At 42.3% G+C, this 21,871-nt stretch overlaps 1 protein-coding gene across 1 annotated transcript in view; it reads right to left on the bottom strand.

Annotated features, from left to right (window-relative positions):
• Positions 1-1,650: 1,650 nt before the first annotated feature.
• LOC124021421 overlaps positions 1,651-21,871 on the bottom strand; it is a 48,295-nt gene continuing 28,074 nt past the window's right edge. Inside the window, exons 18-23 of the mRNA XM_046336611.1 lie at positions 21,454-21,622; positions 20,427-20,587; positions 20,034-20,224; positions 6,576-6,676; positions 6,367-6,465; positions 1,651-3,202 (exon numbers count right to left, since the gene is read on the bottom strand). Coding sequence (XP_046192567.1) covers positions 3,021-3,202; positions 6,367-6,465; positions 6,576-6,676; positions 20,034-20,224; positions 20,427-20,587; positions 21,454-21,622 — 903 coding nt within the window. The 3' untranslated portion in view covers positions 1,651-3,020. The remainder of the gene's footprint in view (positions 3,203-6,366; positions 6,466-6,575; positions 6,677-20,033; positions 20,225-20,426; positions 20,588-21,453; positions 21,623-21,871) is intronic.

Below are 21,871 nucleotides of genomic sequence, written 5' to 3'. Positions count from 1 at the left end.
GTAACATTCTGAGTATGTTGTCTATCACGAGCAGCACCATATCACCAGGTAACATTCTGAGTATGTTGTCTATCAGCACCATATCACCAGGTAACATTCTGAGTATGTTGTCTATCACTAGCAGCACCATATCACCAGGTAACATTCTGAGTATGTTGTCTATCACTACCATATCACCAGGTAACATTCTGAGTATGTTGTCTATCAGCACCATATCACCAGGTAACATTCTGAGTATGTTGTCTAGCAGCACCATATCACCAGGTAACATTCTGAGTATGTTGTCTATCACTAGCAGCACCATATCACCAGGTAACATTCTGAGTATGTTGTCTATCACTAGCAGCACCATATCACCAGGTAACATTCTGAGTATGTTGTCTATCACTACCATATCACCAGGTAACATTCTGAGTATGTTGTCTATCACGAGCAGCACCATATCACCAGGTAACACTGAGTATGCTGTCTAGCAGCACCATATCACCAGGTAACACTGAGTATGCTGTCTAGCAGCACCATATCACCAGGTAACACTGAGTATGTTGTCTAGCAGCACCATATCACCAGGTAACACTGAGTATGCTGTCTAGCAGCACCATATCACCAGGTAACACTGAGTATGCTGTCTAGCAGCACCATATCACCAGGTAACACTGAGTATGCTGTCTAGCAGCACCATATCACCAGGTAACACTGAGTATGCTGTCTAGCAGCACCATATCACCAGGTAACACTGAGTATGCTGTCTAGCAGCACCATATCACCAGGTAACACTGAGTATGCTGTCTAGCAGCACCATATCACCAGGTAACACTGAGTATGTGTAAATGTACTTGGTAAATAAAGGTGATTCTGAAAAGAACACATTTCTTTTTTCAAAGGAATCTGTATTTTTGATATAAATGGAATGTTCTAGAATAGTTCCAGTTTCACTTGGTTCTTCTATGTGCCATCATGGGCAGGCATTTCTATCACCACAATGGGAAGGAGAAAGAACAGGCTTTTCCCCACTATCCCCATTTAGTTTCACTGGTCAGTAATAATGACCCTTTAAAGGTCAAGATAGAGCAGTGGCATGGATAGTTGATGGATGGATGAATGATGGACAATGGATGGATGCTGGATAGATGAATGGACAATGGATGAATGATGGATAATGGATGGATGCTGGATAGATGAATGGACAATGGATGGATGGATGGATGAATGATGGATAATGGATAGATGGATGCATGCTGGACAATGGATGGATGAATGATGGACAATGGATGGATGAATGATGGACAATGGATGGATGAATGATGGATAATGGATGAATGATGGATAATGGATAGATGGATGCATGCTGGACAATGGATGGATGAATGATGGACAATGGATGGATGAATGATGGATAATGGATAGATGGATGCATGCTGGACAATGGATGGATGAATGATGGACAATGGATGGATGAATGATGGACAATGGATGGATGAATGATGGACAATGGATGGATGGATGAATGGATGAATGATGGACAATGGATGGATGGATGAATGATGGATGGACAATGGATGGATGGATAATGAATGCTGGATGGATGATGGTCAATATGGAGAAGTGGAGCAGTCTTCCATGAGACAATAATTGAATCATATTATTAAACAATGTTTACCTCTTAGATTTTAATTTGTCAAATTAAATAGAAATAATAGGCTCTGTAACAGTGAACATTTACAAAACATTTACAAAAGTAAGAAGATATTGTATACAACATCATATTTACAAAGTCATGCTTAACATATAAAGAACCGTAACAGAACATCAAGGGTAACGTGATGCGTCAACCAGCAGATAAATAATATGGACATTAAAAGGAGTCCCAGAAGTTCAGTCCACAGCAGAGTTCAAGGTGTCAGATCTGAAAAGGTATGGATAGGAAACAGTCAAATGGATGCTGCTTCACCTTGCCCTCTGATTGGCAACATACTTGGACCTAGGGAAATCCTTTCAGATCTGTACAAGTGGCAATGGACCTAGGGGTTAGGAGCTAGAGATTAGGAGGGGTTAGGAGCTAGAGATTAGGAGGGGTTAGGAGCTAGGGATTAGGAGGGGTTAGGAGCTAGGGATTAGGAGCTAGGGGTTAGGAGCTAGAGATTATGAGGGGTTAGTAGCTAGGGATTAGGAGCTAGAGATTAGGAGGGGTTAGGCGCTAGGGATTAGGAGCTAGGGGTTAGGAGCTAGGGATTAGGAGGGGTTGGAGCTAAGGTTTAGGAGCTAGGGTTTAGGAGCTAGGGATTAGGAGCTAGGGATTAGGAGCTAGGGATTAGGAGCTAGGGATTAGGAGCTAGGGATTAGGAGTTTTGGGTTAGGGGTGTGGAGGTGTTAAGGACTAGGGATTAGGAGGGGTTAGGAGCTAGGGGTTAGGAGCTAGGAGGGGTTAGGCGCTAGGGATTAGGAGGGGTTAGGAGCTATGGGTTAGGGGTGTGGAGGTGTTAAGGACTAAGGATTAGGAGCTAGGGGTGTGGAGCTGCTAAAGACTAGGGATTAAGGAGCTAGGGGTTAGGGGTGTGGAGGTGTTAAGGACTAGGGGTTAAGGAGCTATGGGTGTGGAGGTGTTAAGGACTAGGGATTAGGAGCTATGGGTTAGGGGTGTGGAGGTGTTAAGGACTGGGGATTAGGACCTAGGGGTTAGGAGCTAAGGGTTAGGAGCTAAGGGTTAGGAGTGTGGAATGCTTAAGGACTAGGGATTAGGAGCTAGTGGTTAGGGACTAGGGGTTAGGGGCTAGGAGCTAAGGGTTGGGGTGTGGAAGGTTTAAGGACTAGGGATTAGGAGCTAGTGGTTAGGGGCTAGGGGTTAGCAGCTAGGGGTGTGGAGGGGTTAAAGACTAGGGAATAGGAGCTATGTTTAAGGGACTAGGGGTTAGGAGCTATAGGTTAGGATCTAGGGGTTAAAGACTAGGGAATATGAGCTACATTTAAGGGTCTAGTGAATAGGAGCTAGGGGCTAGGGATTAGGAGCTAGGTTTTAGGGACTAGGGTTTGATGTGTCGGCAGAGCGAGGCGATCTGTGTGATGCAGCTGGTGACAGCGGGGGGGACGGGCTGGGTGGTCTCTCCTCGCCATGACGCCAGCGCAGCCAGAGCCTCCTTGGGGTTGCTAGGCGACAGGTCGTAGACAGTGTAGACAGCTGCCAGCTGGACCTCCCAGGGAACACCTGGAAATGACATCACAGAGACTAATTGGTTGGCCATCTGTCCAATTCAGACACACAGATTTGTCCAGTCTCATCTGTAAAAACGAAACAAAAAGTAATTCTGCTCAGATGAGACTGGACAGATGTCTGCCCGGTACCGTCTGCCCGGTCCTGTCTGCCTGGTTCCATCTGAGCAGAATTACTTTTTGTTTTTAGCAGAAGAGTTAGGGTTACAGGTACATACATCCCACCCAGAAACTGAGGTAATCAGGAAACGAGGCGTACAGCGCCTTCAGAAGGTATTCAGAAACTGAGGTTATCAGGAAACGAGGCGTACAGCGCCTTCAGAAGGTATTCAGAAATTGAGGTTATCAGGAAACGAGGTGTACAGCGCCTTCAGAAGGTATTCAGAACCTGAGGTTATCAGGAAACGAGGCGTACAGCGCCTTCAGAAGGTATTCAGAAACTGAGGTTATCAGGAAACGAAGTATACAGCGCCTTCAGAAGGTATTCAGAAATTGAGGTTATCAGGAAACGAGGTGTACAGCGCCTTCAGAAGGTAATCAGAACCCTGGACTTTTTACACATTTTATGTTTACAGCCTTAACCTCAAATGGATTCAATTAAATACAAATATCAGCAATCTACACACAATACCCTATAACGACAAAGCGAAAATAGGTTTAGACAATTAAATATTAAATACCTTACTAAAAGTTTGGACACCTACTCATTCCAGAGTTTCTTTATTTTTAAAATGTTCTATATTGTAGAATAATAGTAAAGACATTAAAACTATGAAATAAAACACATGGAATGATGTAGTAACCAAAAGAAAGTGATAAATAAAATATATTTTATATTTGAGTATCTTCAAAGTAGCCACCCTTTGCCTTGACAGCTTTGCACAATCTTGGCAATCTCTCAACCAGCTTCACCTGGAATTATTTTTCAACCGTCTTGAATGAGTTCCCACATATGCTGAGCACTTGTTGGCTGCTTTTCATTCACTGGGCAGTCCAACTCATCCCAAACCATCTCAATTGGGTTGAGGTCAGGTGATTGTGAGCTCAGGTGCATCCGGTTTCCATTGATCATCCTTGAGATGTTCACACAACTTGATTGGAGTCCACCTGTTCAATTGATTGGACATGATTTGGAAAGGCCCACCCCTGTCTATATGAGGTCCCACAGTTGACAGTGCACGTCGGAGCAAAAACCAAGCCCTGAGGTTAAATAAAATTGTCCGTAGAGCTCCGAGACAGGATTGTGTCAAGGCACAGATCTGGAGAACAAACCAAAAAAATTCAGAAGGTCCCCAAGAACACAGTGGCCTCCATAATTCTTAAAATGGAAGAAGTTTTGAACCACCAAGACTCTTCCTAGAGCTGGCCCCCAGGCCAAACTGAGCAATCAGGGGAGAAGGGCCTTGGTCGGGGAGGTGACCAAGAACCCGATGGTGACTGACAGAGCTCCAGACTTACTCTGTGGAGATAGTAGAACCTTCCAGAAGGACAACCATCTCTGCAGCATTCCACCAATCAGGCCTTTATGGTAGAGCGGCCAGACGGAAGCCAATCCTCAATAAAAGGCACATTACAGCCCGCTTGGAGTTTACCAAAAGGCACCTAAAGGACTCTGAGACCATGAGAAACAAGTTTCTCTGGTCTGATGAAACCAATATGAATCACTTTGGCTTGAATGCCAAGCGTCACATCTGGAGGAAACCTGGCAACATCTGCAGCATCATGCTGTGGGAATGTCTTTCAGAGGCAGGTACTGGGAGACTAGTCAGGATCGAGGTTCACCATCCAACAGGACAACGACCCTAAGCACACAGCCAAGACAATGCAGAAGTGGCTTCAGGACAAGTCTCTGAATGTCCTTGAGTGGCCAAGTAAGAGCCTGAACATCTCTGGAGAGACCTGAAAATAGCTGTGCATCCAACCTGACAGAGCTTGAGAGGATCTGCAGAGAAGAATGGGAGAAACGCCCCAAATACAGGTGTGCCAAGCTTGTAGCGTCATACCCAAGAAGTCTCAAGGCTGTAATCGCTGCCAAAGGTTCTAAAACAAAGTACTGAGTAAAGGGTTTGAATACTGATGTAAATGTAATATTTCAGTTTTTATTTTTATAAATTAACAACGTGTCTTAACCTTTTTTTTGCTTTTTCATTATTGGGTATTGTGATGTCATTATTGGGTGTTGTGTTGTCATTATGGGGTGTCGTGATGTCATTATGGGGTGTCGTGATGTCATTATGGGGTGTCGTGATGTCATTATGGGGTGTCGTGATGTCATTATGGGGTGTCGTGATGTCATTATGGGGTGTCGTGATGTCATTATGGGGTGTCGTGATGTCATTATGGGGTGTCGTGATGTCATTATGGGGTGTCGTGATGTCATTATGGGGTGTCGTGATGTCATTATGGGGCATCGTGATGTCATTATGGGGCGTCGTGATGTCATTATGGGGCGTCGTGATGTCATTATGGGGCGTCGTGATGTCATTATGGGGCATCGTGATGTCATTATGGGCTATTGTGATGTCATTATGGGGTATTGTGATGTCATTATGGGGTATTGTGATGTCATTATGGGGTATTGTGATGTCATTATGGGGTATTGTGATGTCATTATGGGGCATTGTGACATCATTATGGGGCATTGTGATGTCATTATGGGGCATTGTGATGTCATTATGTGGTATCGTGTGTAGATTATGAGGGGGAAAACAACAGTGTCATCCATTCAGAATAAGTCTGTAACAAAAGTCAAGGAATCTGACTACATTCCGCATGTCCCACGTCACAGAAGCGGCATTTGTAAACGTAAACATGTTTTCTTCTAAATCAAAATGCATTTTTTTGACAGAAATGCCTTCTGGAATATGTTCATGTGCCTTAATAACAAACTTGTATCCATCCATAGTCAGTTAAGAACAAATTCTTATTTTCAATGACGGCCTAGGAACAGTGGGTTAACTGGTCTAGGAACAGTGGGTTAACTGGTCTAGGAACAGTGGGTTAACTGCCTGTTCAGGGGCAGAACGACAGATTTGTACCTTGTCAGCTCAGGGGTTTGAACTCGCAACCTTCCGGTTACTAGTCCAACGCTACCCTGCCGCCCCAACATTACAACATGGATAGATGGACCATTTCAGAGGCTTTACAGTAGACGGTTACCTTCTGACTGTCCGTGTCTGGCGAATGTGTTGATGACCCTGGCGATGTTCTTCACAGACGAGCCGCATCTCTCCTTTATTCCGAGCTGCCCGAGGCGCCCTAACGAGGAGGTTCTCATGGTTACACTTCATTGGTCAGTTCAAATTATATATATATTTTTTTTAAGTGTTGAATGAACAAAAATTCTACACAAACAAAACAGCCCCCACCTATGAGTCTGAGGACCGCAGCCACAGTGATATCCTGGATGGGTGTTTGTCTTGACCTGGGCTGGGTCACCCAGGAGTTCATCAACGGCCACAGCTCTGTACTTTAAACACAACACCTCAGATTCACCGACTGATAAACACACTCCTACATACTGTATCTACTGTCTACAGTCTGTCATGTTGTCTCTGACTGATAAACACACTCCTACATACTGTATCTACTGTCTACAGTCTGTCATGTTGTCTCTGACTGATAAACACACTCCTACATACTGTATCTACTGTCTACAGTCTGTCATGTTGTCTCTGACTGATAAACACACTCCTACATACTGTATCTACTGTCTACAGTCTGTCATGTTGTCTCTGACTGATAAACACACTCCTACATACTGTATCTACTGTCTACAGTCTGTCATGTTGTCTCTGACTGATAAACACACTCCTACATACTGTATCTACTGTCTACAGTCTGTCATGTTGTCTCTGACTGATAAACACACTCCTACATACTGTATCTACTGTCTACAGTCTGTCATGTTGTCTCTGACTGATAAACACACTCCTACATACTGTATCTACTGTCTACAGTCTGTCATGTTGTCTCTGACTGATAAACACACTCCTACATACTGTATCTACTGTCTACAGTCTGTCATGTTGTCTCTGACTGATAAACACACTCCTACATACTGTATCTACTGTCTACAGTCTGTCATGTTGTCTCTGACTGATAAACACACTCCTACATACTGTATCTACTGTCTACAGTCAGTCACGTTGTCTCTATCTGACTGATAAACACACTCCTACATACTGTATCTACTGTCTACAGTCTGTCATGTTGTCTCTGACTGATAAACACACTCCTACATACTGTATCTACTGTCTACAGTCTGTCATGTTGTCTCTGACTGATAAACACACTCCTACATAATGTATCTACTGTCTACAGTCTGTCATGTTGTCTCTGACTGATAAACACACTCCTACATACTGTATCTACTGTCTACAGTCTGTCATGTTGTCTCTGACTGACTGATAAACACACTCCTACATACTGTATCTACTGTCTTCAGTCTGTCATGTTGTCTCTGACTGATAAACACACTCCTACATAATGTATCTACTGTCTACAGTCTGTCATGTTGTCTCTATCTGACTGATAAACACACTCCTACATACTGTATCTACTGTCTACAGTCTGTCATGTTGTCTCTGACTGATAAACACACTCCTACATACTGTATCTACTGTCTACAGTCTGTCATGTTGTCTCTATCTGACTGATAAACACACTCCTACATACTGTATCTACTGTCTACAGTCAGTCACGTTGTCTCTATCTGACTGATAAACACACTCCTACATACTGTATCTACTGTCTACAGTCAGTCACGTTGTCTCTATCTGACTGATAAACACACTCCTACATACTGTATCTACTGTCTACAGTCTGTCATGTTGTCTCTGACTGATAAACACACTCCTACATACTGTATCTACTGTCTACAGTCTGTCATGTTGTCTCTGACTGATAAACACACTCCTACATAATGTATCTACTGTCTACAGTCTGTCATGTTGTCTCTGTCTGACTGATAAACACACTCCTACATACTGTATCTACTGTCTACAGTCTGTCATGTTGTCTCTGACTGATAAACACACTCCTACATACTGTATCTACTGTCTACAGTCTGTCATGTTGTCTCTGACTGATAAACACACTCCTACATACTGTATCTACTGTCTACAGTCTGTCATGTTGTCTCTATCTGACTGATAAACACACTCCTACATACTGTATCTACTGTCTACAGTCAGTCACGTTGTCTCTATCTGACTGATAAACACACTCCTACATACTGTATCTACTGTCTACAGTCAGTCACGTTGTCTCTATCTGACTGATAAACACACTCCTACATACTGTATCTACTGTCTACAGTCTGTCATGTTGTCTCTGACTGATAAACACACTCCTACATACTGTATCTACTGTCTACAGTCTGTCATGTTGTCTCTGACTGATAAACACACTCCTACATAATGTATCTACTGTCTACAGTCTGTCATGTTGTCTCTGTCTGACTGATAAACACACTCCTACATACTGTATCTACTGTCTACAGTCTGTCATGTTGTCTCTGACTGATAAACACACTCCTACATACTGTATCTACTGTCTACAGTCTGTCATGTTGTCTCTGACTGATAAACACACTCCTACATACTGTATCTACTGTCTACAGTCTGTCATGTTGTCTCTGACTGATAAACACACTCCTACATACTGTATCTACTGTCTACAGTCTGTCATGTTGTCTCTGACTGATAAACACACTCCTACATACTGTATCTACTGTCTACAGTCTGTCATGTTGTCTCTGACTGATAAACACACTCCTACATACTGTATCTACTGTCTACAGTCTGTCATGTTGTCTCTGACTGATAAACACACTCCTACATACTGTATCTACTGTCTACAGTCATCAGTCACGTTGTCTCTATCTGACTGATAAACACACTCCTACATACTGTATCTACTGTCTACAGTCTGTCATGTTGTCTCTGACTGATAAACACACTCCTACATACTGTATCTACTGTCTACAGTCTGTCATGTTGTCTCTGACTGATAAACACACTCCTACATACTGTATCTACTGTCTACAGTCTGTCATGTTGTCTCTGACTGATAAACACACTCCTACATAATGTATCTACTGTCTACAGTCTGTCATGTTGTCTCTGACTGATAAACACACTCCTACATAATGTATCTACTGTCTACAGTCTGTCATGTTGTCTCTATCTGACTGATAAACACACTCCTACATACTGTATCTACTGTCTACAGTCTGTCATGTTGTCTCTGACTGATAAACACACTCCTACATACTGTATCTACTGTCTACAGTCTGTCATGTTGTCTCTATCTGACTGATAAACACACTCCTACATACTGTATCTACTGTCTACAGTCAGTCACGTTGTCTCTATCTGACTGATAAACACACTCCTACATACTGTATCTACTGTCTACAGTCAGTCACGTTGTCTCTATCTGACTGATAAACACACTCCTACATACTGTATCTACTGTCTACAGTCTGTCATGTTGTCTCTGACTGATAAACACACTCCTACATACTGTATCTACTGTCTACAGTCTGTCATGTTGTCTCTGACTGATAAACACACTCCTACATACTGTATCTACTGTCTACAGTCTGTCATGTTGTCTCTGACTGATAAACACACTCCTACATACTGTATCTACTGTCTACAGTCTGTCATGTTGTCTCTGACTGATAAACACACTCCTACATACTGTATCTACTGTCTACAGTCTGTCATGTTGTCTCTGACTGATAAACACACTCCTACATACTGTATCTACTGTCTACAGTCTGTCATGTTGTCTCTGACTGATAAACACACTCCTACATACTGTATCTACTGTCTACAGTCTGTCATGTTGTCTCTGACTGATAAACACACTCCTACATACTGTATCTACTGTCTACAGTCTGTCATGTTGTCTCTGACTGATAAACACACTCCTACATACTGTATCTACTGTCTACAGTCAGTCACGTTGTCTCTATCTGACTGATAAACACACTCCTACATACTGTATCTACTGTCTACAGTCTGTCATGTTGTCTCTGACTGATAAACACACTCCTACATACTGTATCTACTGTCTACAGTCTGTCATGTTGTCTCTGACTGATAAACACACTCCTACATACTGTATCTACTGTCTACAGTCTGTCATGTTGTCTCTGACTGATAAACACACTCCTACATAATGTATCTACTGTCTACAGTCTGTCATGTTGTCTCTGACTGATAAACACACTCCTACATAATGTATCTACTGTCTACAGTCTGTCATGTTGTCTCTATCTGACTGATAAACACACTCCTACATACTGTATCTACTGTCTACAGTCTGTCATGTTGTCTCTGACTGATAAACACACTCCTACATACTGTATCTACTGTCTACAGTCTGTCATGTTGTCTCTATCTGACTGATAAACACACTCCTACATACTGTATCTACTGTCTACAGTCAGTCACGTTGTCTCTATCTGACTGATAAACACACTCCTACATACTGTATCTACTGTCTACAGTCAGTCACGTTGTCTCTATCTGACTGATAAACACACTCCTACATACTGTATCTACTGTCTACAGTCTGTCATGTTGTCTCTGACTGATAAACACACTCCTACATACTGTATCTACTGTCTACAGTCTGTCATGTTGTCTCTGACTGATAAACACACTCCTACATAATGTATCTACTGTCTACAGTCTGTCATGTTGTCTCTGTCTGACTGATAAACACACTCCTACATACTGTATCTACTGTCTACAGTCTGTCATGTTGTCTCTGACTGATAAACACACTCCTACATACTGTATCTACTGTCTACAGTCTGTCATGTTGTCTCTGACTGATAAACACACTCCTACATACTGTATCTACTGTCTACAGTCTGTCATGTTGTCTCTATCTGACTGATAAACACACTCCTACATACTGTATCTACTGTCTACAGTCAGTCACGTTGTCTCTATCTGACTGATAAACACACTCCTACATACTGTATCTACTGTCTACAGTCAGTCACGTTGTCTCTATCTGACTGATAAACACACTCCTACATACTGTATCTACTGTCTACAGTCTGTCATGTTGTCTCTGACTGATAAACACACTCCTACATACTGTATCTACTGTCTACAGTCTGTCATGTTGTCTCTGACTGATAAACACACTCCTACATAATGTATCTACTGTCTACAGTCTGTCATGTTGTCTCTGTCTGACTGATAAACACACTCCTACATACTGTATCTACTGTCTACAGTCTGTCATGTTGTCTCTGACTGATAAACACACTCCTACATACTGTATCTACTGTCTACAGTCTGTCATGTTGTCTCTGACTGATAAACACACTCCTACATACTGTATCTACTGTCTACAGTCTGTCATGTTGTCTCTGACTGATAAACACACTCCTACATACTGTATCTACTGTCTTCAGTCTGTCATGTTGTCTCTGACTGATAAACACACTCCTACATAATGTATCTACTGTCTACAGTCTGTCATGTTGTCTCTGTCTGACTGATAAACACACTCCTACATACTGTATCTACTGTCTACAGTCTGTCATGTTGTCTCTGACTGATAAACACACTCCTACATACTGTATCTACTGTCTACAGTCTGTCATGTTGTCTCTATCTGACTGATAAACACACTCCTACATACTGTATCTACTGTCTACAGTCTGTCATGTTGTCTCTGACTGATAAACACACTCCTACATACTGTATCTACTGTCTACAGTCTGTCATGTTGTCTCTGACTGATAAACGCACTCCTACATACTGTATCTACTGTCTACAGTCTGTCATGTTGTCTCTGACTGATAAACACACTCCTACATACTGTATCTACTGTCTACAGTCTGTCATGTTGTCTCTGACTGATAAACACACTCCTACATACTGTATCTACTGTCTATAGTCTGTCATGTTGTCTCTGACTGATAAACACACTCCTACATACTGTATCTACTGTCTACAGTCAGTCATGTTGTCTCTGACTGATAAACACACTCCTACATACTGTATCTACTGTCTACAGTCTGTCATGTTGTCTCTGACTGATAAACACACTCCTACATACTGTATCTACTGTCTACAGTCAGTCATGTTGTCTCTGACTGATAAACACACTCCTACATACTGTATCTACTGTCTACAGTCTGTCATGTTGTCTCTATCTGACTGATAAACACACTCCTACATACTGTATCTACTGTCTTCAGTCTGTCATGTTGTCTCTGACTGATAAACACACTCCTACATACTGTATCTACTGTCTACAGGCTGTCATGTTGTCTCTGACTGATAAACACACTCCTACATACTGTATCTACTGTCTACAGTCTGTCATGTTGTCTCTGACTGATAAACACACTCCTACATACTGTATCTACTGTCTACAGTCAGTCACGTTGTCTCTATCTGACTGATAAACACACTCCTACATACTGTATCTACTGTCTACAGTCTGTCATGTTGTCTCTGACTGATAAACACACTCCTACATACTGTATCTACTGTCTACAGTCTGTCATGTTGTCTCTGACTGATAAACACACTCCTACATAATGTATCTACTGTCTACAGTCTGTCATGTTGTCTCTGACTGATAAACACACTCCTACATACTGTATCTACTGTCTACAGTCTGTCATGTTGTCTCTGACTGACTGATAAACACACTCCTACATACTGTATCTACTGTCTTCAGTCTGTCATGTTGTCTCTGACTGATAAACACACTCCTACATAATGTATCTACTGTCTACAGTCTGTCATGTTGTCTCTATCTGACTGATAAACACACTCCTACATACTGTATCTACTGTCTACAGTCTGTCATGTTGTCTCTGACTGATAAACACACTCCTACATACTGTATCTACTGTCTACAGTCTGTCATGTTGTCTCTATCTGACTGATAAACACACTCCTACATACTGTATCTACTGTCTACAGTCAGTCACGTTGTCTCTATCTGACTGATAAACACACTCCTACATACTGTATCTACTGTCTACAGTCAGTCACGTTGTCTCTATCTGACTGATAAACACACTCCTACATACTGTATCTACTGTCTACAGTCTGTCATGTTGTCTCTGACTGATAAACACACTCCTACATACTGTATCTACTGTCTACAGTCTGTCATGTTGTCTCTGACTGATAAACACACTCCTACATAATGTATCTACTGTCTACAGTCTGTCATGTTGTCTCTGTCTGACTGATAAACACACTCCTACATACTGTATCTACTGTCTACAGTCTGTCATGTTGTCTCTGACTGATAAACACACTCCTACATACTGTATCTACTGTCTACAGTCTGTCATGTTGTCTCTGACTGATAAACACACTCCTACATACTGTATCTACTGTCTACAGTCTGTCATGTTGTCTCTATCTGACTGATAAACACACTCCTACATACTGTATCTACTGTCTACAGTCAGTCACGTTGTCTCTATCTGACTGATAAACACACTCCTACATACTGTATCTACTGTCTACAGTCAGTCACGTTGTCTCTATCTGACTGATAAACACACTCCTACATACTGTATCTACTGTCTACAGTCTGTCATGTTGTCTCTGACTGATAAACACACTCCTACATACTGTATCTACTGTCTACAGTCTGTCATGTTGTCTCTGACTGATAAACACACTCCTACATAATGTATCTACTGTCTACAGTCTGTCATGTTGTCTCTGTCTGACTGATAAACACACTCCTACATACTGTATCTACTGTCTACAGTCTGTCATGTTGTCTCTGACTGATAAACACACTCCTACATACTGTATCTACTGTCTACAGTCTGTCATGTTGTCTCTGACTGATAAACACACTCCTACATACTGTATCTACTGTCTACAGTCTGTCATGTTGTCTCTGACTGATAAACACACTCCTACATACTGTATCTACTGTCTACAGTCTGTCATGTTGTCTCTGACTGATAAACACACTCCTACATACTGTATCTACTGTCTACAGTCTGTCATGTTGTCTCTGACTGATAAACACACTCCTACATACTGTATCTACTGTCTACAGTCTGTCATGTTGTCTCTGACTGATAAACACACTCCTACATACTGTATCTACTGTCTACAGTCAGTCACGTTGTCTCTATCTGACTGATAAACACACTCCTACATACTGTATCTACTGTCTACAGTCTGTCATGTTGTCTCTGACTGATAAACACACTCCTACATACTGTATCTACTGTCTACAGTCTGTCATGTTGTCTCTGACTGATAAACACACTCCTACATACTGTATCTACTGTCTACAGTCTGTCATGTTGTCTCTGACTGATAAACACACTCCTACATAATGTATCTACTGTCTACAGTCTGTCATGTTGTCTCTGACTGATAAACACACTCCTACATAATGTATCTACTGTCTACAGTCTGTCATGTTGTCTCTATCTGACTGATAAACACACTCCTACATACTGTATCTACTGTCTACAGTCTGTCATGTTGTCTCTGACTGATAAACACACTCCTACATACTGTATCTACTGTCTACAGTCTGTCATGTTGTCTCTATCTGACTGATAAACACACTCCTACATACTGTATCTACTGTCTACAGTCAGTCACGTTGTCTCTATCTGACTGATAAACACACTCCTACATACTGTATCTACTGTCTACAGTCAGTCACGTTGTCTCTATCTGACTGATAAACACACTCCTACATACTGTATCTACTGTCTACAGTCTGTCATGTTGTCTCTGACTGATAAACACACTCCTACATACTGTATCTACTGTCTACAGTCTGTCATGTTGTCTCTGACTGATAAACACACTCCTACATACTGTATCTACTGTCTACAGTCTGTCATGTTGTCTCTGACTGATAAACACACTCCTACATACTGTATCTACTGTCTACAGTCTGTCATGTTGTCTCTGACTGATAAACACACTCCTACATACTGTATCTACTGTCTACAGTCTGTCATGTTGTCTCTGACTGATAAACACACTCCTACATACTGTATCTACTGTCTACAGTCTGTCATGTTGTCTCTGACTGATAAACACACTCCTACATACTGTATCTACTGTCTACAGTCTGTCATGTTGTCTCTGACTGATAAACACACTCCTACATACTGTATCTACTGTCTACAGTCTGTCATGTTGTCTCTGACTGATAAACACACTCCTACATACTGTATCTACTGTCTACAGTCAGTCACGTTGTCTCTATCTGACTGATAAACACACTCCTACATACTGTATCTACTGTCTACAGTCTGTCATGTTGTCTCTGACTGATAAACACACTCCTACATACTGTATCTACTGTCTACAGTCTGTCATGTTGTCTCTGACTGATAAACACACTCCTACATACTGTATCTACTGTCTACAGTCTGTCATGTTGTCTCTGACTGATAAACACACTCCTACATAATGTATCTACTGTCTACAGTCTGTCATGTTGTCTCTGACTGATAAACACACTCCTACATAATGTATCTACTGTCTACAGTCTGTCATGTTGTCTCTATCTGACTGATAAACACACTCCTACATACTGTATCTACTGTCTACAGTCTGTCATGTTGTCTCTGACTGATAAACACACTCCTACATACTGTATCTACTGTCTACAGTCTGTCATGTTGTCTCTATCTGACTGATAAACACACTCCTACATACTGTATCTACTGTCTACAGTCAGTCACGTTGTCTCTATCTGACTGATAAACACACTCCTACATACTGTATCTACTGTCTACAGTCAGTCACGTTGTCTCTATCTGACTGATAAACACACTCCTACATACTGTATCTACTGTCTACAGTCTGTCATGTTGTCTCTGACTGATAAACACACTCCTACATACTGTATCTACTGTCTACAGTCTGTCATGTTGTCTCTGACTGATAAACACACTCCTACATAATGTATCTACTGTCTACAGTCTGTCATGTTGTCTCTGTCTGACTGATAAACACACTCCTACATACTGTATCTACTGTCTACAGTCTGTCATGTTGTCTCTGACTGATAAACACACTCCTACATACTGTATCTACTGTCTACAGTCTGTCATGTTGTCTCTGACTGATAAACACACTCCTACATACTGTATCTACTGTCTACAGTCTGTCATGTTGTCTCTATCTGACTGATAAACACACTCCTACATACTGTATCTACTGTCTACAGTCAGTCACGTTGTCTCTATCTGACTGATAAACACACTCCTACATACTGTATCTACTGTCTACAGTCAGTCACGTTGTCTCTATCTGACTGATAAACACACTCCTACATACTGTATCTACTGTCTACAGTCTGTCATGTTGTCTCTGACTGATAAACACACTCCTACATACTGTATCTACTGTCTACAGTCTGTCATGTTGTCTCTGACTGATAAACACACTCCTACATAATGTATCTACTGTCTACAGTCTGTCATGTTGTCTCTGTCTGACTGATAAACACACTCCTACATACTGTATCTACTGTCTACAGTCTGTCATGTTGTCTCTGACTGATAAACACACTCCTACATACTGTATCTACTGTCTACAGTCTGTCATGTTGTCTCTGACTGATAAACACACTCCTACATACTGTATCTACTGTCTACAGTCTGTCATGTTGTCTCTGACTGATAAACACACTCCTACATACTGTATCTACTGTCTTCAGTCTGTCATGTTGTCTCTGACTGATAAACACACTCCTACATAATGTATCTACTGTCTACAGTCTGTCATGTTGTCTCTGTCTGACTGATAAACACACTCCTACATACTGTATCTACTGTCTACAGTCTGTCATGTTGTCTCTGACTGATAAACACACTCCTACATACTGTATCTACTGTCTACAGTCTGTCATGTTGTCTCTATCTGACTGATAAACACACTCCTACATACTGTATCTACTGTCTACAGTCTGTCATGTTGTCTCTGACTGATAAACACACTCCTACATACTGTATCTACTGTCTACAGTCTGTCATGTTGTCTCTGACTGATAAACGCACTCCTACATACTGTATCTACTGTCTACAGTCTGTCATGTTGTCTCTGACTGATAAACACACTCCTACATACTGTATCTACTGTCTACAGTCTGTCATGTTGTCTCTGACTGATAAACACACTCCTACATACTGTATCTACTGTCTATAGTCTGTCATGTTGTCTCTGACTGATAAACACACTCCTACATACTGTATCTACTGTCTACAGTCAGTCATGTTGTCTCTGACTGATAAACACACTCCTACATACTGTATCTACTGTCTACAGTCTGTCATGTTGTCTCTGACTGATAAACACACTCCTACATACTGTATCTACTGTCTACAGTCAGTCATGTTGTCTCTGACTGATAAACACACTCCTACATACTGTATCTACTGTCTACAGTCTGTCATGTTGTCTCTATCTGACTGATAAACACACTCCTACATACTGTATCTACTGTCTTCAGTCTGTCATGTTGTCTCTGACTGATAAACACACTCCTACATACTGTATCTACTGTCTACAGGCTGTCATGTTGTCTCTGACTGATAAACACACTCCTACATACTGTATCTACTGTCTACAGTCTGTCATGTTGTCTCTGTCTCCACTGACTGATATGGTGATGAATACAGGTTTTGGCTGAAAGTTTTCAGAATGAGCTAGCTAGAATAGCTACATACATTATCTAACTGGCTGAGTTAGCTACATACATTATCTAACTGGCCGAGTTAGCTACATACATTATCTAACTGGCCGAGTTGGCTACATACATTATCTAACTGGCCGAGTTGGCTACATACATTATCTAACTGGCCGAGTTGGCTACATACATTATCTAACTGGCCGAGTTGGCTACATACATTATCTAACTGGCCGAGTTGGCTACATACATTATCTAACTGGCCGAGTTGGCTACATACATTATCTAACTGGCCGAGTTGGCTACATACATTATCTAACTGGCCGAGTTGGCTACATACATTATCTAACTGGCCGAGTTGGCTACATACATTATCTAACTGGCCGAGTTGGCTACATACATTATCTAACTGGCCGAGTTGGCTACATACATTATCTAACTGGCCGAGTTGGCTACATACATTATCTAACTGGCCGAGTTGGCTACATACATTATCTAACTGGCCGAGTTGGCTACATACATTATCTAACTGGCCGAGTTGGCTACATACATTATCTAACTGGCCGAGTTAGCTACATACATTATCTAACTGGCCGAGTTAGCTACATACATTATCTAACTGGCCGAGTTAGCTACATACATTATCTAACTGGCCGAGTTAGCTACATACATTATCTAACTGGCCGAGTTAGCTACATACATTATCTAACTGGCCGAGTTAGCTACATACATTATCTAACTGGCCGAGTTAGCTACATACATTATCTAACTGGCCGAGTTAGCTACATACATTATCTAACTGGCCGAGTTAGCTACATACATTATCTAACTGGCCGAGTTAGCTACATACATTATCTAACTGGCCGAGTTAGCTACATACATTATCTAACTGGCCGAGTTAGCTACATACATTATCTAACTGGCCGAGTTAGCTACATACATTATCTAACTGGCCGAGTTAGCTACATACATTATCTAACTGGCCGAGTTAGCTACATACATTATCTAACTGGCCGAGTTAGCTACATACATTATCTAACTGGCCGAGTTAGCTACATACATTATCTAACTGGCCGAGTTAGCTACATACATTATCTAACTGGCCGAGTTAGCTACATACATTATCTAACTGGCCGAGTTAGCTACATACATTATCTAACTGGCCGAGTTAGCTACATACATTATCTAACTGGCCGAGTTAGCTACATACATTATCTAACTGGCCGAGTTAGCTACATACATTATCTAACTGGCCGAGTTAGCTACATACATTATCTAACTGGCCGAGTTAGCTACATACATTATCTAACTGGCCGAGTTAGCTACATACATTATCTAACTGGCCGAGTTAGCTACATACATTATCTAACTGGCCGAGTTAGCTACATACATTATCTAACTGGCCGAGTTAGCTACATACATTATCTAACTGGCCGAGTTAGCTACATACATTATCTAACTGGCCGAGTTAGCTACATACATTATCTAACTGGCCGAGTTAGCTACATACATTATCTAACTGGCCGAGTTAGCTACATACATTATCTAACTGGCCGAGTTAGCTACATACATTATCTAACTGGCCGAGTTAGCTACATACATTATCTAACTGGCCGAGTTAGCTACATACATTATCTAACTGGCCGAGTTAGCTACATACATTATCTAACTGGCCGAGTTAGCTACATACATTATCTAACTGGCCGAGTTAGCTACATACATTATCTAACTGGCCGAGTTAGCTACATACATTATCTAACTGGCCGAGTTAGCTACATACATTATCTAACTGGCTGAGTTAGCCCCACCACGCTGTCTAGCTAGATTAATATTTATCTGGACGGTCATAATGACATTAAAAGAGTTTACTAAATGTATGCATCTGGTTTTGTCTGCATTGTTTTGTTAGCTGGTGAATTTCAGTCCAGCTGTGGCAGTCAACAACAACCAATAGCAGGCCTGCTTTCTACCTCAGTAGGTTGTCATGAGTCCACTTCAACAACCAATAGCAGGCCTGCTTTCTACCTCAGTAGGTTGTCATGGGTCCACTTCAACAACCAATAGCAGGCCTGCTTTCTACCTCAGTAGGTTGTCATGAGTCCACTTCAACAACCAATAGCAGGCCTGCTTTCTACCTCAGTAGGTTGTCATGGGTCCACTTCCAGTGTGTATGAGAGCAGAGCAGCTCCAGGGTGAAGACGTGTTGCCAGGCAACGGGGTTCAGGTCCCGTCCCTGTCGCGGGTGTTTCTGGAAGGTCATCTCAGCTGCAGCTCTGACGGACGACAACGTGCGGGACACCAACTGATCCACGTCACTCGGAGGACTCTGGGGACACAGACATGGCATGAAGTACAAACAGATGTTATGCCAAGCTTCACAATACGCAAACAGGAAATGGCCTTCTCAGCGACGGGAATACTGACAACTCTTCCCTCTGTTGATTGATCAAAAGGCAGAGACCAACAGACAACAGCAGATCCATAAAACCTGTTCATGACCACAGACCAAGATTACAGAGATGCCATACCGTCTCCCATCCCAGGTAAGCAGTTAGGCAGTGGAGCACCTCTCCGTGAGCTTTGACCTTGGTGACCGTGTGGATGGCCTGGCACACTACAGTCCTGCAGGAGAACACATTGGGCCATGTGGTCACCATGAACAGAACCAGCTTGGTTGACTCAGGGAAATCTGGGGGGGAAAACAACAACAGAAACAATGTCAACTCAAACCGTGAAGTCACGTGATGCCAGTCAACTCAAGCCGTGAAGTCACGTGATGCCAGTCAACTCAAGCCGTGAAGTCACGTGACGCCAGTCAACTCAAGCCGTGAAGTCACGTGACGCCAGTCAACTCAAGCCGTGAAGTCACGTGACGCCAGTCAACTCAAGCCGTGAAGTCACGTGACGCCAGTCAACTCAAGCCGTGAAGTCACGTGACGCCAGTCAACTCAAGCTATTCAATGAAGCCATGTTACCTTCTCTAAGGACGCCATAGGCCAGGATGTGTTACCTTCTCTAAGGACGCCATAGGCCAGGATGTGTTACCTTCTCTAAGGATACTGTAGGCCAGGATGTGCTACCTTCTCTAAGGATACTGTAGGCCAGGATGTGCTACCTTCTCTAAGGACGCTGTAGGCCAGGATGTGCTACCTTCTCTAAGGATGCCGTACCTTCTCTAAGGATACTGTAGGCCAGGATGAGTTACCTTTTCTAAGGACGCCGTAGGCCAGGATGTGTTACCTTCTCTAAGGATGCTGTAGGCCAGGATGTGTTACCTTCTCTAAGGACGCCGTAGGCCAGGATGTGTTACCTTCTCTAAGGATGCTGTAGGCCAGGATGTGTTACCTTCTCTAAGGATGCTGTAGGCCAGGATGTGTTACCTTCTCTAAGGATACCGTAGGCCAGGATGTGTTACCTTCTCTAAGGATACCGTAGGCCAGGATGTGTTACCTTCTCTAAGGATGCTGTAGGCCAGGATGTGTTACCTTCTCTAAGGACGCCATAGGCCAGGATGTGTTACCTTCTCTAAGGATGCTGTAGGCCAGGATGTGTTACCTTCTCTAAGGATGCTGTAGGCCAGGATATGTGCTCTGTCCCAGTCCCTCCTCCGTCGGCACAGAGCAGTGTAGACTCTAACCAGAGCCTGGAGGTGAGACCCAGGCAGCTCAGTCCTCTCAGTCTTCAGCTTAGTCAGCATCACCGACATCAGATCATCTGCCAGAGGCTGACAAGTCACAGGACAGCCATGTACCAATGATTCACAGTACCAACGATTCACAGGACAGCCATGTACCAACGATTCACAGGACAGCCATGTACCAATGATTCACAGGACAGCCATGTACCAACGATTCACAGCACCAATGATTCACAGGACAACCATGTACCAATGATTCACAGGACAACCATGTACCAACGATTCACAGCACCAATGATTCACAGGACAACCATGAACCAATGATTCACAGCACCA

The sequence above is a fragment of the Oncorhynchus gorbuscha genome, unplaced genomic scaffold (assembly GCF_021184085.1).
Source record: "Oncorhynchus gorbuscha isolate QuinsamMale2020 ecotype Even-year unplaced genomic scaffold, OgorEven_v1.0 Un_scaffold_1107, whole genome shotgun sequence".
Classification (NCBI taxonomy): domain Eukaryota; kingdom Metazoa; phylum Chordata; class Actinopteri; order Salmoniformes; family Salmonidae; genus Oncorhynchus; species Oncorhynchus gorbuscha.
This window is presented reverse-complemented; position numbering and strand designations above follow the sequence as displayed.